Below are 18,122 nucleotides of genomic sequence, written 5' to 3'. Positions count from 1 at the left end.
GGTGCGGTCAAACGGAACCCAAGATCGAGGTATTGTCGTTGGAATAGAATCGATGAATTGGAATTAAAGAAGTAGATTGGTATAAGCAGAGCGTGAGGGGGTATGTCGAACAAGACCAAGCGCCGAAAATGCTCACGAGAAAGAATCCACCACCTAGCTCTAACCACTTGACCCACAAAAGATGGCCCGCGATGTATCAGACAGATGGACGAAATCCCCCTATGTCCCATTCACACCTTCACTCGCACCTTCCAGCCTGCCTACCAATCTCTTGACCCCACTCCATTCGTCACCCTTTGTCTCCACCCCACCAAGCTCGCTACCGACTTCAAAAACCGTGACAACGCCGTCCATGCCCGCGACCGCGACTCTCCTGCCCTCGTTCTTCTCCCAAGCCAATTTATTCAGACTTCGCTTCATAAAGCCCATCCCACCAGACAGCGCGCCTCGCTTGTTTTCGCTCGGCGTAACTTTCTGAACAGGGACTTCGACATCAACGTTGAGATCCCAAACCTCTAGACTACCCGCACCATCGACAAGACCGAAAACTGAAGGCTTGACAGGCGACCAGCGAGCATCGTACACGAGGTCTTCACGCGCGATGTCTAGGATGGGTGTGACCTGCTGCGCTGCTCCTGGCGCAGCCGTGTTCGAGGGACCCGTCGCAGCCGGTGGACGGACCTTCCATAGCTTGACACTCCAGTCAACCGAGGAGCTCAGAACAAGGTCTCCAAGATCGATCTGTCCCTTTGCGGGGTGGAAGTCCAAACTCATTACCGGTGCCGCGTGGCCGCCGTACTTGACGCGGCCATCGACACCAGCCTTAGCTCCTGCACGATCATACCTGTGGCAAGGGTAGATAGAGCCTTCTTCTGTGCCAGCGAGGAAATATGTCGGATCGGACTGCGGGAAAGCGATACATGTGACTGCCATATCGTCGGTTTTTTGCCGGAGGCGGCGAGGTTAGCTCGAGGAACTCTTGCGGTTGTGAAAGCATATCTACAGTCCAGCCACAGACCACGCCGTCCGTCGAAGCTGAGATGATGTTGTTTGCGTTTTGTTCCTACAATGTCGATAGAGTAAACCGGATGCGTGTGTCCCGAACCAGTCAAAGGCGTCTTTTGCACGGGTGATGACTTTGCGCGAGTGTCCCATAACAGGACTTGTCCGGAGTAGGCACCACCAATGATGAGGTTTGGGTGGAACGGCGAAAACTTGGCGGTGAGAATGTCGGATTGGGCGTGGAAAATGTACTCTGGCCGGTCGTGCATGTGGAGGTTCCAGACCTGGATGAGGCCGTCTGGATCATGCGGAGCCGAGGGGTTTTTGGTGTATGAAGCGAGGACGAGCTCGGGAAATTTCGTAGAGAAGCCCAGGTCCGAGACCATCCTCTTCTTGCTCCATCTCTCGTCCCAGAACTGAGCAATCTCCTTTATGCGTCGGCCCTTCTTCCCACCGCTTGAGCCATATCCCTCGTCTTCTTCATCTACATTACCACCTCCGAGCGCATAGTCAGCTAGGATATCGTAGTCCAGCTGCTGATCCAGCGCTCGCTCTAAGACCTTTGTGCTCCTCTCTACGAAGTCGACGAAGTCGTCCGAGTTCTCCACGGCCGTCAACTCCTCATTCGAAAGGGTCTTGAATGGGTAGTTCTCGCCCAAGACCGTCTGCACCTCCCCAGCTTCTGCTGCCTTCTGTGCTGCCTTGATCTCTTCTTCAATTTCTTTTTTGAGCTGCAGCCGAATCTCTTCGTCCCTCTCCTTCTGCCGACGGCTCATTCGCTTGGGCGTGCGCGGGGAACGGGTCGGACTCTCGTCGCGCTCGGAATCACTTTCTCCGGCCCCCCGTGTTTTCCTCGGACTCCATTCGATGTCCGCCTGAACGCCCTTGCTGTATGTGATAATCTCAGTGTCTCTCTTCGGTGGTGGTCCCATATCAACGCCTTCAGATTCGTAGACTGTGGTCAGGTTGCCTATCGACAATGTCTGCATGCCCTGATCCACCATGCTTAGAGGCACCTGGTACTGTGCCACAGCCGCTGTCTGCGCTTCATTGTCGCTGCTCAGCTGGCTTGCGCTGATGACCGAGGTAGGTCGGGTCGCTCGTCCGCCGGCGGGAGAGCCTGGTTGTACTGAACTGGGTCGGCTTTCGCCTAGAATTCCATCCAAGTATGCGTCAAGATCTCGCCTCTGCTCGACGGCGTCTGTTCGTCGCGGCGTTGGTGACAGTATCTATCACGAGCTCGATCAGTGCCAATCCAGGCAACGGTGTGGGTGATTCTACCTCTCTTGCGGGGGACCCACTTAGGGATTGTCTCTGCGAGCCCTCCGCTCTGCGCAGCTCACGTTGCTTCTTGAGCTCTGCTAGCTTGGCCTTCTTCGCTAATATCTCCTCGCGCCGCTGCGCGATGGAGTCCATGATGTGGATTGAGTGGAGTTTCGCTCCCCCCTGGAAGGTATTACTGGAACAACGGGTATTCGGACTGCTCGTCAACAAGCACTTCAGCGAGTCTTCCAATTATTGTGGGGTAGCAAGACTGTTTTCCGTGGGAGTAAACATGTGTTTGGGGGGTTGCTGCCGAAAACGCGCCAAGCAGGGACGGTCGGACCTTCCTCGGGGAGACCCGTGCTTGCCTCGCGCAAGATTCTAGTCGAAGAACCTCACTCCCCAGTTGCAACCCAACCTCCCCGCCAGCCAAGCGCCCGTGACCCTCGCGACCCCAGAGACGCCATCGACACCTGTCTCTCGTTCGCTTGCTCTGCCATTGGACACGCACGACACGCACCTCCCTCCTCGACAATCCAGTAGCGACGATCACGATGTCTACTTCCGTGGGGGTTAACGTACGTCCACGCCTCGTCGCAGCTTCCAATACACTACACAAAACTGGAGGATGCTCCGATAAGCTCTCCTAATACGGAGACGGTTGCTAATCTGATGAGCGCAGGTTCTCCGATGGGGTGCCCTGGCCACCGGCGTCTTCTACGGCCTCTACAACCAGGTCTCGATATCGTCGCGTGAGCGATTGCAAGCTAAGCAAAGGGAATGGGAACACCATGAGTCTTTGATCCAGCAGGCAAAGGCTGAGTGGGCGAAGACACATCCATCAGAACAGCCCAAGGCATCTTCATCTTCCAGCGCAGGTAGGTTGCCGACGCTCCCGACCCGCGGACCTCTCATGTCGCCTTCATCCGGGGTGGTTTCGACCGAGTAGAATAACAGTACTAACGCGTAAATAGCGAAAGTAGACCCCAAGGACCCCAACGCCGATTTGAACGCTCTCCTCGGTATTACGGACGAGAAATAAGCGCGCATCCATTTTCTTTTGTCTGGCATGGCTTGGGGTACATACAGCGGCGGTTAGCGAGGACAGCAAAAGTGAAGTTGCGGAAAGTCATAATGCGAGATATCACTCTTGTATTTGTGTACTCTATGTACAGTATAGACCCGGCGGTTGTAACGTTCCAATCTACATGCTTATTTCCATTCCGTGACCCTGGAACAGTTCAAGAGCGCCTTTATCAAATTGGCCCACCTAGGGGAACTCGCAAATGCCGCTTGAGTTCCACTCCGGTAAGAGATGTCGAGTAATCGAGTGCAGTTCACGTACATTTGACAAGAGTCCGACAGATACGCTGGGAATCAAGGTCCACCAATATTGAGTGGGGTGCAACTCTGGCACAAGTTTCCATTTGCAAGCAAGCCTACACAACGCTCCTGGCCGAGCTTCAACGTTATCTTCCGTTTCTAGAATGAACGTGAGAGCTTGTTGGTCGACCCTCATGCATTAAAGTTATCGCCTGTTGGTACTCAAAAGTTCCTCAACAAGCGCACTCATCGGAGCAGCCCTATAGTCGTTGTAACCACTTGCAGAATAAGGGACGATGACTCGCAGCACTTCTTGGGACTCGATGCGCGTTGAAAATTGGGGAATGACGTTTCTGTCTGACAGAATTCAGAGCAAGCTTGAGAGGATCTAAAGGTATCGGACGTTCAGTCGTCTCAGATCTCAGGTCCACACGTTGGAAGTATCTTGATGTCGGGAATGTCGCTTTTACTGTCTGGATCGGCATCGCTTGTTGTCCGGCTATCGCGGGCGGAAGATTAATTGCTATAGCAGCGCTCATCTAGACCAAAGATGGACAGCAAAGACACGGTATCCATCGAATTCAACAGGGTCCTGTGTGTAAGTCGCAGGGTAACATTTCACAAGTGGTCTGTAGTGGATACAGTGTAATGGTTTCAGGGCGAAGAACAGCGGTCACCGCGATCGGAAGCGCATACCTCGTCCCGCCTCTTTCCGGCCTTTCAAAGGGTGCGCGTGCTGCTGTAGATGGCTGCCTTCAGCTGAATTACGATCTAGTGGATGGCGAGGGCGAGGTCATTCGCCCAAGAATGGTGGTCATCCGCATTCCCCTGATCGGTGCCTATTGCCCACCGACACAAAAAGGAAGCGTGAGGTGCTGTTGAACATGATTGTTATGCCGCTGATGACGAGCGGGGCCTACGTCTAGACAGATATGGGGTCTCCTTTATGCACCGATGTTAGACGTGAAGCAAGAGATTAAGGAGCCAGCGCAGTGTGGGGTCCCGAATTCAGTCATGGCACGTGACCGCGGAGCTAATCGCCAAACCTTGGTCGTTGGTTCGCATGACGACGAACGCATTGCACTCGCAGGAGGACTTCACACCTGCGCCCATCCGACGCGGTCACGCACGCATCTCCTCGACCCCCATCCGATAACCCATCCAGACTATTGTTTGCGCTTGCTTCCGCAGCAGAACGCTTGATTGTGGCATTTGTGCCTCTTGTTTATCTGTTTAAGCAAGCTCGGCCAAAGATCAACTTCTCGACACATCTCGCAGCGCCATGGCGTCGCTAGGTGAGGAGTTGCTCAACGTCGTCAACCGCCTTCAGGACCTCGTCTTCAATACCATCGGCAATGACTCCCTCGATTTGCCTCAGATTGTATGTTTGCCCCACCCCTGGTCGGCGCACATGGCGGAATGGAGCGCTGGAGCCGTTTTGCTTTTGCGGCTATCCGTATGCTGGACTTTCAAACTGACTTGACCAGGTCGTCGTAGGATCGCAGTCATCTGGAAAGTCGTCGGTTCTCGAGAACATTGTCGGTAGAGACTTTCTGCCTCGAGGAAGCGGCATCGTTACGCGGCGACCATTGATCTTGCAACTTATCAACCTGCCAAGCGACCGCGAGGATAAACCTGCCCATGATGAGATACATGTTCCACACACGCCCGCCAGCGTCGCAGGGCAGCAGGAATGGGGCGAGTTCCTCCATCACCCGGGGCGGAGGTTCTACGATTTCGCCGAGGTCAAGCGCGAGATCGAGGCGGAGACAGCAAGAATAGCAGGCAACAACAAGGGCATCAACCGACAACCCATCAATCTTAAGATCTATTCGCCGCACGTTCTAAGCTTGACGTTAGTCGACTTACCCGGACTGACAAAGGTATGTTGAGGAGTTGCCGGACCCTAGCCGGAGCTAACATCTGCAGGTACCGATTGGCGACCAGCCTACAGACATCGAAAAGCAAACACGCAACCTTATTACCGAATACATCGCGAAGCCCAACAGTGTCATCCTGGCCGTCTCGCCCGCAAACGTCGATCTTGTCAACTCAGAAGCCCTAAAGCTCGCCAGGCATGTAGACCCCATGGGCAAGAGGACCATTGGTGTCCTCACGAAACTCGATCTGATGGACCACGGGACCAATGCTTTGGATATTCTTTCTGGTCGCGTATATCCGCTCAAGCTCGGTTTCATTGGAATTGTCAACCGTTCGCAGCAAGACATTCAGAGCGGGAAATCACTTGCGGATGCTCTTGAGGCTGAGCGCGACTTTTTCCGGCATCATCCCGCCTACAGAAACATGGCCAACCGGTGCGGAACTCAATTCCTCGCGAAGAGTCTCAATCAGACCCTCATGTCTCACATTCGAGAGCGTCTACCGGACATCAAGGCTCGCTTAAACACGTTGATGGGCCAAACCCAACAAGAACTTGCGAGTTACGGCGACGCAGCATTCACCGGAAAGGAACACCGCGGCTCGCTTATCCTGCAACTTATGACGCGCTTCGCTTCGTCCTTCATCGCCTCGATCGACGGTACTTCTGCGGAAATCTCGACCAAAGAACTGTGTGGTGGTGCTAGGATTTACTACATCTTCAACTCGGTCTTTGGAAATTCCTTGGAACAGGTAGACCCCACGCAGAATCTCTCCGTCTTGGACATTCGAACAGCCATCCGAAACTCCACTGGCCCGCGACCCAGTCTGTTTGTTCCGGAATTAGCGTTTGACCTGCTTGTGAAGCCTCAAATCAAGCTTTTGGAGATCCCTAGTCAACGGTGCGTCGAGCTCGTCTATGAGGAGCTTATCAAGATATGCCACACTTGCGGCTCAACAGAGCTGACTAGATACCCCCGGTTACAAGGAAAGCTCATCGAAGTGGTTTCCGACCTTTTGCGAGAACGGCTCGGTCCCTGCTCATCATACGTAGGGTCTCTTATCGACATCCAGCGTGCATACATCAACACCAATCATCCCAACTTCCTTGGCGCAGCGGCTGCCATGTCATCCGTCATCAACGACAAGGAACAGCGCGAGAAGAAACTTGCTCTTGAAGCTGAGAGGAAAAAGCGGGAACGACGAAGGTTGAAGGAGCTGAACAATGGCACGAACGGCGAGATAGCTGAAGGTGATGAGGAGGGAGAGGTTGCGACCGAGAAAGTCCTTCCACTTCGGAAACACCAAAATCAAGCGAGTCGCAGCATGTCACCGGCAGTGGGACGCTTGTTAAACGGATCACATAACAGCGTATCTAGTGCTCTCAACGGCAGTCGGACACGTTCACCCCCTCCAGGATCGGCACGCGACAGCTTCCTGAACTACTTCTTCGGCAAAGATGGTGTACCGCAACCCAACCCGGCGTTGGACAGCAGACCCGGAAGCCGACACGTCAGCCAAAATATTGAGCCCAGCATCGCTCAAAGTTTCCGCCGAGGTGACACCAGGCAACCAGCCCATGTTCTGGAGATGGTGCCAGACGATGACGATGTGATGAGCCCAGTGAAGGACACCTTTGATGGTGGCTTCGTAAGTTATTACGTATCCTCTTATCTAGGTTCTATGCTAATCGATGCAGCCCGCGGATGCTGAGGCTGCGCCTGCCATGACTGAACGGGAGGCACTGGAGACTGAGCTAATCCGCCGCCTTATCTCCTCATACTTCAACATCGTCCGCGAAACTGTTGCCGACCAAGTACCCAAGGCTGTTATGCACTTGCTTGTCAACCACTCTAAAGATGTTGTCCAGAACAGACTGGTCAGCGAATTGTATAAGGAGGACCTCTTCCAGGAGCTCCTCTACGAAGATGACACCATCAAGGCCGAACGCGAGAAGTGCGAGAAGCTGCTCAAGACATACAAGGAGGCAGCGAAGATCGTGGGCGAGGTACTGTAAGCGGCACGCTCGAGGCCACTGTAACAACGACGATTGTACGGATTTCCCTGTAGGTTCAAAAGTGGTGTGTGAATAGCTAGGTCTCTGCTTCTTTTGATTTGGACTCAACAGTCTGGCGTTGGGAGGCCGCCTTGTTGATATACGCTGTTTCTGTATTGGCCTTTTGACAGCATATTTCTACTCATCTGGCACCTGGCGGTCCTTAGACGTGGGTGGCAGGGCGTTCTGCGACTCCACTTCCAGATGGAAGATAATGGTGTATCATAACCGATCAGCAAGAGACGCGTTGTATGTGTAGAATACATCTCTCTCTAACCCATCACTGCATCGTTAGCCGTACGAATTCGTGGTACTCTTTAAAGGTTGCTTCAGATGCACAATCAATGGATCTTGTCCTATTTCTCGTTTCCACGCTGACGATAAAAGGTGCTGATGCCTCTTATCGGAGTGGACGCACTTGAAACCCTGCCTGTGTCGTAGTAGCCTCCTGCACGCCACCCTCGTAAGCCTCGCGCAAGCGTGTCTCGCAACACCTCCGTATGAAACACTTGACCTCTGACCTGCCATGATTTCACACATTTTTCGCCCAAGACCAATTGCACTCTAGAAATGTTTCTTCCAGCGGGATTGGGAAGGGATGCGTCACGCCACTCTTCAAACAGTTGCGGTTTGCAACTTGGCAGCGCCTAAGCGCTGGGGGGTTTCGGCTAAGCTTTAGATGTACCGCTACTCCCGACCGCGAGCGTTCGTGACCTTCGCTGCTGTCGCTCCCGCTCTCTACACCACACGTCCTGGTGATTTTTCGATTCTGAATACCGCTTTGATAGTGGAATTTTAATATACCACCGTGTACGCGCATACGTTCTTTAGGGCAGCAGGCTGTCATTGCTACCCACATACCGCACCACATCGCATTCCATCGCGACAAGCGCACTCGCCCTTCGGCACTCCAAAAACACCTCTCAAGCCTCCAATAAACGATAAATCAAACTGGCACCCATGGCTCGCTTCGAGTTCCTCGCGCCCATCACCACGCCGGAGGCCCTGCGCAGCGTGCAGGCCGACGCGCGCCCGCTCGTCACGCTGATCCTAGCTATCATCGGCATTTCCCTCGAGATTGCCCTTTGCTGGTACATTGCGTTTGCGACAAGGGACCCGAATAAGAAGAGGGAGCCGAAGTGGCAGCAGTTCAAGGGATGGTTTAAGAAATAGAGGAGGATATTAGGGGGTTCAGGATGGGGTAGAGCGGACGGATACGTTGCGCTGTGTTGATTCTGGAGGTATAGAGGTCGGTAGGATGACGGAAGGATGTGGACGGAGCGGTAATGCGGTGGAAGGTGGCGGAGCGAAACGTTTGTCGTCATGACGAGGTCAATATATTTATAAATACTTTTCGTTTCTCTGCATGCATATCGCTCATTTTGCAATGTTTCTGGAATCAAAAAAGTAGAAGTCAAGCAAAGTGTCTACGTGTAGCTAGCCGTGTCACTGTGCGAAGAGTGGATGTTGACATGCACTCGAGGATGTTGTTGACAGTTGGGGATGATATTCGAGTCAAAGAGGTCGATACTGACGGCGAATGCCTCCGTCTCTTTTGACTCCGTAGAATCTAGGTGTCCGGAAAAGTACCGTTCAATTCCGACAATTCGAGGAAGTACTGTCCTGGAAACTTGTCTCTGTCCATTGACACCTTGCCCCATATACCCAAACCATGACATGATATCAGGATCCAACGGTGGTCTGCACTCTCACGACCTTTCCATCATGGGCTGACACCTTCGTGATGCTCACCGTGGTCACCTCTGGAGGGGGGGCATAGTAACGCGGGAATTTGATCTCGTAACCAAAGTCGACTTCTTCGTGCGCTTGCTGGAAGTAGTAGACGTGATCGAAGAGGTGCTGGCGCATGTCATCCTTTAATTCGCGGACCATGGTGTAGACGGATTCGAATGCATCAGTGACTTCTTTCCAGTCGAGAGTCTCCTAACAGATTAGAAGTGGTATCAGTACTGGGTTACTAACCAACCTCGTCTTCAGCTGCGAGTTCGACCTTCCCGAACACCATATCCCTCATGCGCTTCAGGATCTGGAAGAGATGGTCAAGCGATTCCTGCTACGTTCAGTGGCCTGTCACAGTCAAGAGAGTGCATCAACACACTCACCTCACGATCTACGATGGTATCGTACGCCTCGCTAGCGTGCTTGTACCGCTCGACCGCATCAATGAAGTCGTGAGTGTCCATGTTCTCGGGAGATCCCCGCAACAGATCTCGCAGCTCGTCGATGAAGAAGAGTCTAGTGCGATCGAGGTACCAAGGCTCCAGCATGTTCAGGATTGGGGGGAGGTCGTGGAATATATCCACCAAGAGAGATCTACACCTCTCAAGCATGTCTTCAAAGCTCATCAGTGGCTCCCTCTGGTGGTCGGTCATTGCGGCAGGCGACTTGGTAATCTATATTTCCTGTCAGTAAATGGATACAGTCATGTGAAGAGCAGACTCTAGCTATTATAGTGAGCATACAGGAGAAAGAATCCAGACACTTGCGAATAACGAGTTGTGAATGAGTGGAAAGGTGGGAAAGAGGTAGGCGAGAAAGATTATGATATGTATTGTAGGTCCTTGTGTCGGCCAATTCTCAACCTAACCAGAAGTAAAGGCAAGCTGGTGGGTGGCGGACTTGCTTCTAGCCCTTTTCTCACTTCATAGTGAGAGAATACCACAGGACTAGCTTGCTCATGAGACCGAGCATATCTATACCGCTAAAGGTACCCGAAACACCAAACACTCCAGAGTCCCTAGGAGCTGATTCCACCATCCATAGTTCAGTGCTGTAGAAACTCGCCTGCCATTCATCGACGGTCCGCTGCTAATCTCTGCGCTGTACTAAGCTTTCGTTACTGAGTAATCAGTTGCCGGCAAACACTTTAAAGCTCACCGCGGTCACCTTGGGCGGAGGCTCGTAGCCCCGCGGGAATGGGATGTCGTATCCAAAGCCGACGCCTTCATGGTCTTGCAGGAAGTGATGGACTTGATCGAAGAGCTTCTCACAAGAGTACGCCTTCCTGCGTTCAATGAATCCAAGGCCCTGCTTGAACGCATCGACGGCATACGTCACGGTGTCAACCAATCTCTAAATTGATCATTTAGCGGAAGCTTATCCAAAACTGCACCTACGATCTCACTTACGGGCAGGTCGCGTCCCTTCTGATTTCCTCCTTTTCAACCTGGGCCTGGCGTAAAATCGCTATGAAAGTGTCCTAGTGTCGTTAGTCGAGTTCAGGTTCTCCCTAAGCGCCAGCAGACGTACCTCCCAAGCAAGCAATATCTCGTATAGCCTGACCAAGCTCTCATACGCCTTGATAGCAAGATGAGCCTGTACCTCCTGAGCCACTATCTCCTTCTCTTGTCTACTTTCAGTCTTCCGTAACTGGTCCTGACCCTCTTGTAGACGTGCGATGATGGCGTCTTTGAAACGTGCAAGTCGTATCCGATTTGTCAGGTGCACCATGTAAGCGAATTCGCGGTAAAACTCCAAGGCTTTATCTCTCCATGCTGTTGTGCGCTCTTCTAAAGCTTTCACTTTGTCATCCATGATAAGTTCAGATCGCGAGGGTTTTGAGGACTGTGAAGTGACAAGGTTCGGGCCATGCAATGGAGCGTTACCTAGAGCGAGCAACGAAGCCTATGGACAGCTTGTAGCAAGGATCTGACGATGGAATACCGAAAATCGAGCGATTACTTTTGTGGGTGGAGTCACACGTGCTTGGACAGGCGTTCATTTGAGCTTCACCTTCACTCTGATGGTGAGTGTGATACCACGGGAGCCGAAGTCCCTGTTAGTGTTCCTCGTTCGTCAAGTCCTTGAGATGCGAGGCTACCAAGAGCTCATTTGCAGATGGTGCTGACTGTGCATGGGCGGCATGAGATACTTCAAACACAACACATCTCGGAGCAGAGGAGAACGAGCATAAGTTTTGTTACCTCCTTGATATGACAACATTTATTAAGCATTGTGGTTGTGGTGTTGCAGTGTCAGGTCGGAGCTGCTCCTCATAGAAAACGAGCTCCTCGTACAGTAGCAGTGTGGATTTCAGCGATGCCAGGAAACCCTGCTGCCGTTTCAATACAACTACACGCAACTTTTGCCGGTGCAAACCTTACTTACACATGGTGAAGGAAAGGATATTCGGGTCGGATCGAAGCCAGAAAAATTGATGATATCTTCATTTTCATCATTCTAAATAGTACCTAGGAGAAGTCATAAGGAGTGACATATCGTCATGAAAGAGGTTGACCTCGATAATGTACAATGGTAGTGCGAATCTCAATCAACCCGCTATCATACCAGGGCGAACTTCAACAAGGACTTTGACATCCTGTGTCAGATGACTCGTTTGAATCTCCGACGTCGCAAAGATGCATCTAGCACTCGCGAACGTACGCGCCAATGGGGCTAGGATTGTAGTCCTGGAAGTACTCCAATGACAGGCCTCCGGTGGAGCACATCTGGTAGGTAACAGTCTGACCAGCAGCGCAAGAGTCGGACACAATAGTGTACGAGTTACCAGGAGCAACGTTGTCAACGGTCTTGACGGCCGTGCAGGTGCCCTTGTTGTCCCAAGAGGTCTTCTGGCTGGCGTTGGTATCACACTTGGAGAACTCAAGGCCGCCGGAGCCGGAGACGGTGTAGCTGGAAGTCTCGAGGTCCTTTTGCTCAGGGAATAAGAACACTAGAGAGCAGCTGTGGCCAGAGTACGACTGCGGAATGTCGAAGTTGAACAGCGAGCAGACGTCGCCGTTGGCCTTGCCGTTGTAGGAAGTGCCAGGGGCGTTAGATGGCTGGGACGAGGAGACGGGTACAATCAAGTGGGGATACTGGTATTCGCCGTTTAGGTCTGCGGGGCAGCCGGTTCCATTTCCGTTACCGTTGGATGGGGGGCTAGATTGAGCAGGCTGGGAAGGAGCAGGCTTCGAGGGAGCAGACTGAGACTGAGGAGGGACTGAGTAACCAGGCTGCGATGCGACAGGCTGGGACTGAGCGGGCTTTGAGGAAGCTGGCTGAGTTGGAGCTGGCTTAGAGGCGGCGGATTGGGACTGCGGAGGAACAGAGTATCCAGGCTGGGAGGGAGCTGATTGGGATTGAGCGGGCTGGGATGGTGCGGGCTTCGAAGACGCAGGTTGGGATTGCTTAGGAGGCTGAGACTCTTTAGGGGGGACTGTGTAGCCTGGCTGCGAAGGAGCAGGTGACTGAGATTCCTTGGGAGGTTGAGAAGCGGGAGGCTGCGACTCCTTAGGCGGAACAGAATAACCGGGCTGAGAAGGAGCCGACTGCGAAGGCTTAGGGGTTTGAGACTCCATCGGCGGCTGGGACTGCTGTGGAGCAGCTGAGTATCCTGGCTGCGAAGCAGGAGGTTGAGACGCCTTTGGTGGCTGCGATTGGGCTGGCTGCGACTGGGCTGGCTGCGAAGAAGATGCAGAAGCACCTCCGCCATTGCCTCCGCCACAAGACTGGCCAGCACTCAAGGTGATCTCGACACACTTGTCCTGGCCAGGGGCAGGCTGGGTATAAACGTTGTACTCGTTGTTGTCATTGACAGGGCAGGCATAGAACTTGGAGCTCCCATTGTAGGTCACGGAGCCTCCGTTGATGGCAAAGCCGTTGGTAGGGCTAGCGCCAGAATCGCACTGGAACTGGGTGGTGGGAGGGGTGAGGATGCAGCCACGGCCATTGCTGTCCGTGAACCCACCGTTACCATCGAGGCAGTAGCAAGCAGCACTGTGACCACCACCGACGCGGTTCTGTCCATCAGATAGCTGGCCGAGGGTTCCGGAGGCACCACCTGAAGCTTGGAGCTGAACACATTGCTGGCTCTGGCCGCGGATGGCCAAGGCTGAAGAGCCTACGGCAAAAGCGAGAGGCGAGATAGCGTACTTCATCTTGAACAACTCAATGACAAGATATGTAACGAATCGAAAGGAGAGATCGGAATAGGTCTTCTGGTGTTGACCTGAGGATGTGGGATGGGATCGAGACTGATCGAGGGCGACCCATCTTATACCATGCAGACCTACGCCATGTACAAGCTAGAAAGCCCTCAATTCCCGCTCTCGTAATCATGTATGACATCGATGTGGGTTGGATGTCAATAGCTTGAGGTTTTAGACAAATCCACTTTAGGAGCCATGTTAGATTCTATTCTCGTGTCGGAGCGGATGCCTGGTTTTGAACTATTACTCGATTTTTCAAGTAACATGCTCACTCTACACTAGCTAGGCCTGCGAAATCCGTCCCAGAAATGGACGGTGATCGACCAGTAGCCAGGCACGCACCCAGTTCAACTTCCATAATAGGAGGATTGACAGGTACGCGGACAGTACGCGAACTCGTGTGGGTCTGTGGATCCCGCGCGGATGGACAGGAATGATTGACGTATAGTGCGGGATTATCAAGTGATGTGGATGAACGACTGGTGGATGTCCTCCACTCGGGGTAACGCAGGGTGCTCGCGGACACAGTCTCGACTAACGGCCGTGATGACCGAGCCATCGTGGGCTTGCAATTCGCGAATAGTATTTGAAGATCCTGAACGAATGTGAGCAGTCGATTCATAGCCTTTCAAGAAGGCATCACAAAGTAATGAGGCTCATCGAGGCAGTTCTCATTACAGACCCAACCCAGGCGTTGCTCAGCAACTCTGTTTATTTGTTCAGTTGTTGATCAGTGTCCCTCTTCAGTGGCATTCTCGGATCAGATGTCATATTGTGATCCGCGCCGTTGTCGAAGTCTGTGGGGAACGAACCAATGTGCCCGAAAACGATCGCACGGTTCCCGATATAGCCACTCGAGTCCACAATTTTCTTCGATGGTGGCCAGTAACGTCCAGAGAAGCTTTTAGCAAGGCTCTAGCCGGCCGCTATCCCGCTCTTTCTTCTTGTTGGGAAACGGCATCATGGAGAAATGTGGAGTAGGCCTTGAGCGAGTTCGTACTGCCTCCGGGGCTTCCGGGGGCAATAGAATCTAGATGCCGTGCAGGCCGAGACGACGCAGGTGTATTGCGCCAGAAAGCAGGTTTTGGAAGTGCCAGTTCATTGAAGCTTCACCAGCACTATGCAAAAATGTCTGCGGTGGTTGCAAGTTCCAAAAGTGCGTCTCGGAAAGTAGGATCGACCAATTGAGGCGTTCTGCAGATCAGCCGAGAGATGAGGCACCTATGACGAAAGCGGGTGGGGAACATCAAGACAACGGCAGGAGCACACGCGACAGCTCATGATCGCACGAAACCACCAGTCTAAACATTCAATTGTTGCTTGAGCGAAGCAGCCATTGAGTTACAGACAATTTGATCGCTCATAGTACTTCTCTTCCAATCCCAGTCGTGAACCAGTATCCAACAGCATGCGATCCTACGAGTTCTTAGCGCTGGTCGCTAGCCTAAGCGCAGCACTCGCTCTCCCTACCAAACAACCACAGCAACAGCCGCTCGGAGACGCAGCCCCGAACAGTTTCCTCAAAGTCCAAGAAGAGTACGCGTACTTGCACCCACTTCAGTCCAGAACTAACTGTCGTATCGATAGACTGAAAAAAGCGGAGATCATACCCACAGGTAACCACACAGCCTACCTTTACATCAGCGATCCACACCACGCGCTAACAGTTCGATCCAGTAATCGACGAGTTTCTGCCTTCGTTGACCCTCTCGGTGTCGTGGAAGAAGAACGACGCCGACCTCGGTAACACCATCAAGCCGAAGCGTCTACAAAACCAGCCTACCATCTCGTTATATGATGAAGCAGACCCAGAGGGCATATCATCCTCCAGCCTGAGCTATGTTGTCACTCTCACCGACCCTGACGCGCCTTCCCGCGATAACCCGGAATGGTCAGAAATGTGCCACTGGATAGCGGCCAACGTCTCCGTCTCGCAGAAGACAGTCTCTATCCTTCCTATGCCTATCTTCGGCATGGACGAGGTTGAAGAGACGAGTGCTCCGGACGATGTCATCGAGTACAAGCCACCTGGTCCGCCCAAGAAGACAGGCAAGCACCGCTATGTATTCCTGGTGTTTGCGCCAAGCAATGGGACTACGGAGCCGTTGCACTTGAGCAAGCCGAAAGACAGGCAGCACTGGGGGACAGGTGATGAGGGAGGGGGTGTGAGGGACTGGGCTAGGGAGAATGAGCTGGTGCCTGTAGCCGCGAACTTCATATATTCGCAGCATAAGAAACAGTGAATTGATTAGGCGGGGTCTCACCACTGTTAGCAGAATTTGTCGAATTGGCTAGACCATCAAAGCTATCCTGAGGGCATCCTGGGTCAAAATCCCTCATCAAACATGTCATAAACACCAAGCTTTCACTGCAGAACAACCATTAATGTTAGTGTTGCTGCTATACCGCTCGAGGAACATCTGTGACGTAGCATAACTTAGAAACAAATTTTACTACAAGGTCGATGCTGGTGCTCTACGTGGAACCGTGGAAGGGGGGATACAGTAGATTGCAGAATAACCAGCATGCTGTCGTCAACCAACAACACTCCGTATTCTCACTTCCAACGTCGCCTTGATAGGATCGTGTAATCCAGAGCATGTCTCACTATTCATGACCGTCTCTTTCTCTCTTCACACCACCGGGCTTTGTCAGAAAGTGAACGGAGTCATCAGCATTGCTGCACACGCCTGATGTACGGGATAATCTTCCAAGTGGTAGAAGAAGAAGGACCGGCACTGAACTTGATGCCAATATTGGTTTCTCTGGTCGTGTTTGTGCGGAAGCTCAACAACACTGAGGTGGCTTATCATCACTGTCACTTGGAGCCGAGGCTCCACATGACTGCTATATTGAATACCTAGAAAGATCACGGGTGGTAGGCGCACTTCTTCGATACTAGCATCACTCTGTCTTTAGGCGTACCTCACCCCTCTCTGCTCGTCCCGAACCGAATCATCCCTCTTCCCATCTCATCTACTTCTCACATGCTACATCCCGTATTTCTCCCCAGCACCCTGAACAACACCATTCCGCCCCTTCGTCCTCTCATACCATAAAAACACCCGCTGCACCCGCCAGCGCCCCTGCTAATCCAATCTTCCTATACCCCGTCGGCACCGCCTCCCCCATATACACAACTGCGGTATTCGACTCCGTCCCACTGAAATTCTCCCTCGACGTCGTCTGCGATATCGGCGTCGCTATCGTCATCCCATTTCCAGTGGGCTGCTCCAGCGATACCGTGAAGGGGGATTCGCCGGTCGAAAGCGCAGATACGCTTTCTGAGGTTGTGGAGCTGGGGACGAGGGTTTCTGTTGAGGGGGAGAAGGATGTGAGGAGGCCAAGGTTGGTTGATGCGGGGCCTGAGGGAGTGGATTGCGCGGCTGTGGGCGTGGGTTTGGAGGTGAGGCCGAGGAGGGAGAGGAGGGTTGTTTTGCGGAGGGAAGGTCGGCGCATGGTGGGTTGGCGGTTTGATTTGGCGGGAGATTCAAAGAAAGTGATGATAGTAGATTTTCGGCTTGCGTGCAAGGTGAAATGTTATGTAGGATCGTTGCAGTTTGAGGGTGTGTTGATGTTGTTCCTGGTCTCGGCCGGTACGCTGCGTTGTGCGACTTATGAGGAAGTTGCGGTGGTGTTGAGACGCAACGCTTTTCTTGAAGATTAAACAGTGTGAATTCTCGTTTCAAGTCCCTTTTCAACTCCAATGTGACATTTCGAGAAGTCAAAGGTTGCGAGACGTCTTTCTGTACACTCACCCCACCCGCTAAGATCACCGATACACCACCTTGCCGGACTCCGATTCTCCCCAAAGAATCACCATGCCATATACATCCGCCAATTAGGCATCTTTAGACTGACCCATTTTCTAATTATTCTTTCCGACAACGATGGTTGGGCGCTCATGGCGTTGGACCGGTTCGGCTCTCCACAGCTTACCGCAGCTGATGCGATGGGAGCCGAATGCAAGGCTGGCGGGCCCGCAGATCCTTGGGGAGGACGGTGGAGACTGGTCAAATGCCTAGGGCACTTGGGAGATGCAAGTGCATGCGACGAGAAAGCTGGTGAAGGTTTGGTAGTGTGAGGTCGAGATGATCAATGATTGACTTGGGAGGTACCGCGACTTTGGCTCCGGTTCTGGCTCTGAAGCAACAAGACCAATTGGAGGTTACTCCAGACAAGCGAAACCCGCGCCAATGTTTTGCTGGTTGTTCGAGACTTTTTCGTATTTGGTTCGGTGTCGTCAATAACGCGCCGCTGTGCTGTCTGAATCAATCGACATGCCACGTGCACTATGGTCTGCAGCGGCAAAATGTACTGAGTATTCGCATGCAGTACACGTTCTTCCACACAGCTCAGCGCCCAGGGCTTAAGGCTCAGGCAAAGTCAGAGATCTAGCTAAGCTCCAATACCGCCATCAAGCACGGCGAAGCACCTCCGCGCATTCCTCCCTCAGGATTCGCCACGCGGAGCCGGTCCGCTACGTTAGCTTCCTGCAACCCATCTGCAGGGACTTTCGCAGCGCATGACCTATCGCAACCTCACCTCATGCGGCCGCCCATACTCAGAGCAGCGCAAACCTGATCGCAGATGGTAGCGAAGAGCTGCATGTAGAGTACGAGCGGGGTAGAGCTAGCACCGCGTACGTG

The 18,122-nt window shown here is 52.9% G+C and overlaps 8 protein-coding genes across 8 annotated transcripts; 4 read left to right on the top strand and 4 right to left on the bottom strand.

Moving 5' to 3' along the window:
- Positions 1-219: 219 nt before the first annotated feature.
- Positions 220-2,418, bottom strand: N0V89_011507 (uncharacterized protein; the record flags this gene model as incomplete). Its single annotated transcript, XM_056220238.1, has 3 exons — positions 220-844; positions 1,015-2,231; positions 2,284-2,418. The coding sequence occupies 3 exons, from the start codon at positions 2,416-2,418 to the stop codon at positions 220-222; spliced, it is 1,977 nt and encodes a 658-aa protein (XP_056065541.1).
- Positions 2,419-2,819: 401 nt separating this feature from the next.
- Positions 2,820-3,307, top strand: TIM11 (F1F0 ATP synthase subunit e, mitochondrial; the record flags this gene model as incomplete). The annotated part of the gene is made up of 3 exons (XM_056220237.1): positions 2,820-2,843; positions 2,948-3,143; positions 3,240-3,307. The coding sequence occupies 3 exons, from the start codon at positions 2,820-2,822 to the stop codon at positions 3,305-3,307; spliced, it is 288 nt and encodes a 95-aa protein (XP_056065540.1).
- Positions 3,308-4,870: 1,563 nt separating this feature from the next.
- Positions 4,871-7,483, top strand: DNM1 (Dynamin- GTPase protein; the record flags this gene model as incomplete). The annotated part of the gene is made up of 4 exons (XM_056220236.1): positions 4,871-4,969; positions 5,076-5,471; positions 5,518-7,116; positions 7,166-7,483. 4 exons carry the CDS (start codon positions 4,871-4,873, stop codon positions 7,481-7,483), a joined length of 2,412 nt encoding a protein of 803 aa, XP_056065539.1.
- Positions 7,484-8,482: 999 nt separating this feature from the next.
- On the top strand, positions 8,483-8,695 carry N0V89_011504 (uncharacterized protein; the record flags this gene model as incomplete). The annotated part of the gene is made up of 1 exon (XM_056220235.1): positions 8,483-8,695. One exon carries the CDS (start codon positions 8,483-8,485, stop codon positions 8,693-8,695), a length of 213 nt encoding a protein of 70 aa, XP_056065538.1.
- A 510-nt stretch (positions 8,696-9,205) lies between these two features.
- N0V89_011503 (uncharacterized protein) lies at positions 9,206-9,915 on the bottom strand (the record flags this gene model as incomplete). The annotated part of the gene is made up of 3 exons (XM_056220234.1): positions 9,206-9,466; positions 9,510-9,593; positions 9,646-9,915. 3 exons carry the CDS (start codon positions 9,913-9,915, stop codon positions 9,206-9,208), a joined length of 615 nt encoding a protein of 204 aa, XP_056065537.1.
- Positions 9,916-10,390: 475 nt separating this feature from the next.
- On the bottom strand, positions 10,391-11,654 carry N0V89_011502 (uncharacterized protein; the record flags this gene model as incomplete). Its single annotated transcript, XM_056220233.1, has 3 exons — positions 10,391-10,615; positions 10,793-11,148; positions 11,651-11,654. 3 exons carry the CDS (start codon positions 11,652-11,654, stop codon positions 10,391-10,393), a joined length of 585 nt encoding a protein of 194 aa, XP_056065536.1.
- Positions 11,655-11,907: 253 nt separating this feature from the next.
- On the bottom strand, positions 11,908-13,422 carry N0V89_011501 (uncharacterized protein; the record flags this gene model as incomplete). The annotated part of the gene is made up of 1 exon (XM_056220232.1): positions 11,908-13,422. The coding sequence occupies one exon, from the start codon at positions 13,420-13,422 to the stop codon at positions 11,908-11,910; it is 1,515 nt and encodes a 504-aa protein (XP_056065535.1).
- Positions 13,423-14,601: 1,179 nt separating this feature from the next.
- Positions 14,602-15,716, top strand: N0V89_011500 (uncharacterized protein; the record flags this gene model as incomplete). The annotated part of the gene is made up of 2 exons (XM_056220231.1): positions 14,602-14,643; positions 15,141-15,716. The coding sequence occupies 2 exons, from the start codon at positions 14,602-14,604 to the stop codon at positions 15,714-15,716; spliced, it is 618 nt and encodes a 205-aa protein (XP_056065534.1).
- Positions 15,717-18,122: the final 2,406 nt, after the last annotated feature.

This window comes from Didymosphaeria variabile (genome assembly GCF_027946475.1).
Source record: "Didymosphaeria variabile strain IMI 356815 chromosome Unknown scaffold_9, whole genome shotgun sequence".
In the NCBI taxonomy this organism is placed as follows: domain Eukaryota; kingdom Fungi; phylum Ascomycota; class Dothideomycetes; order Pleosporales; family Didymosphaeriaceae; genus Didymosphaeria; species Didymosphaeria variabile.
This window is presented reverse-complemented; position numbering and strand designations above follow the sequence as displayed.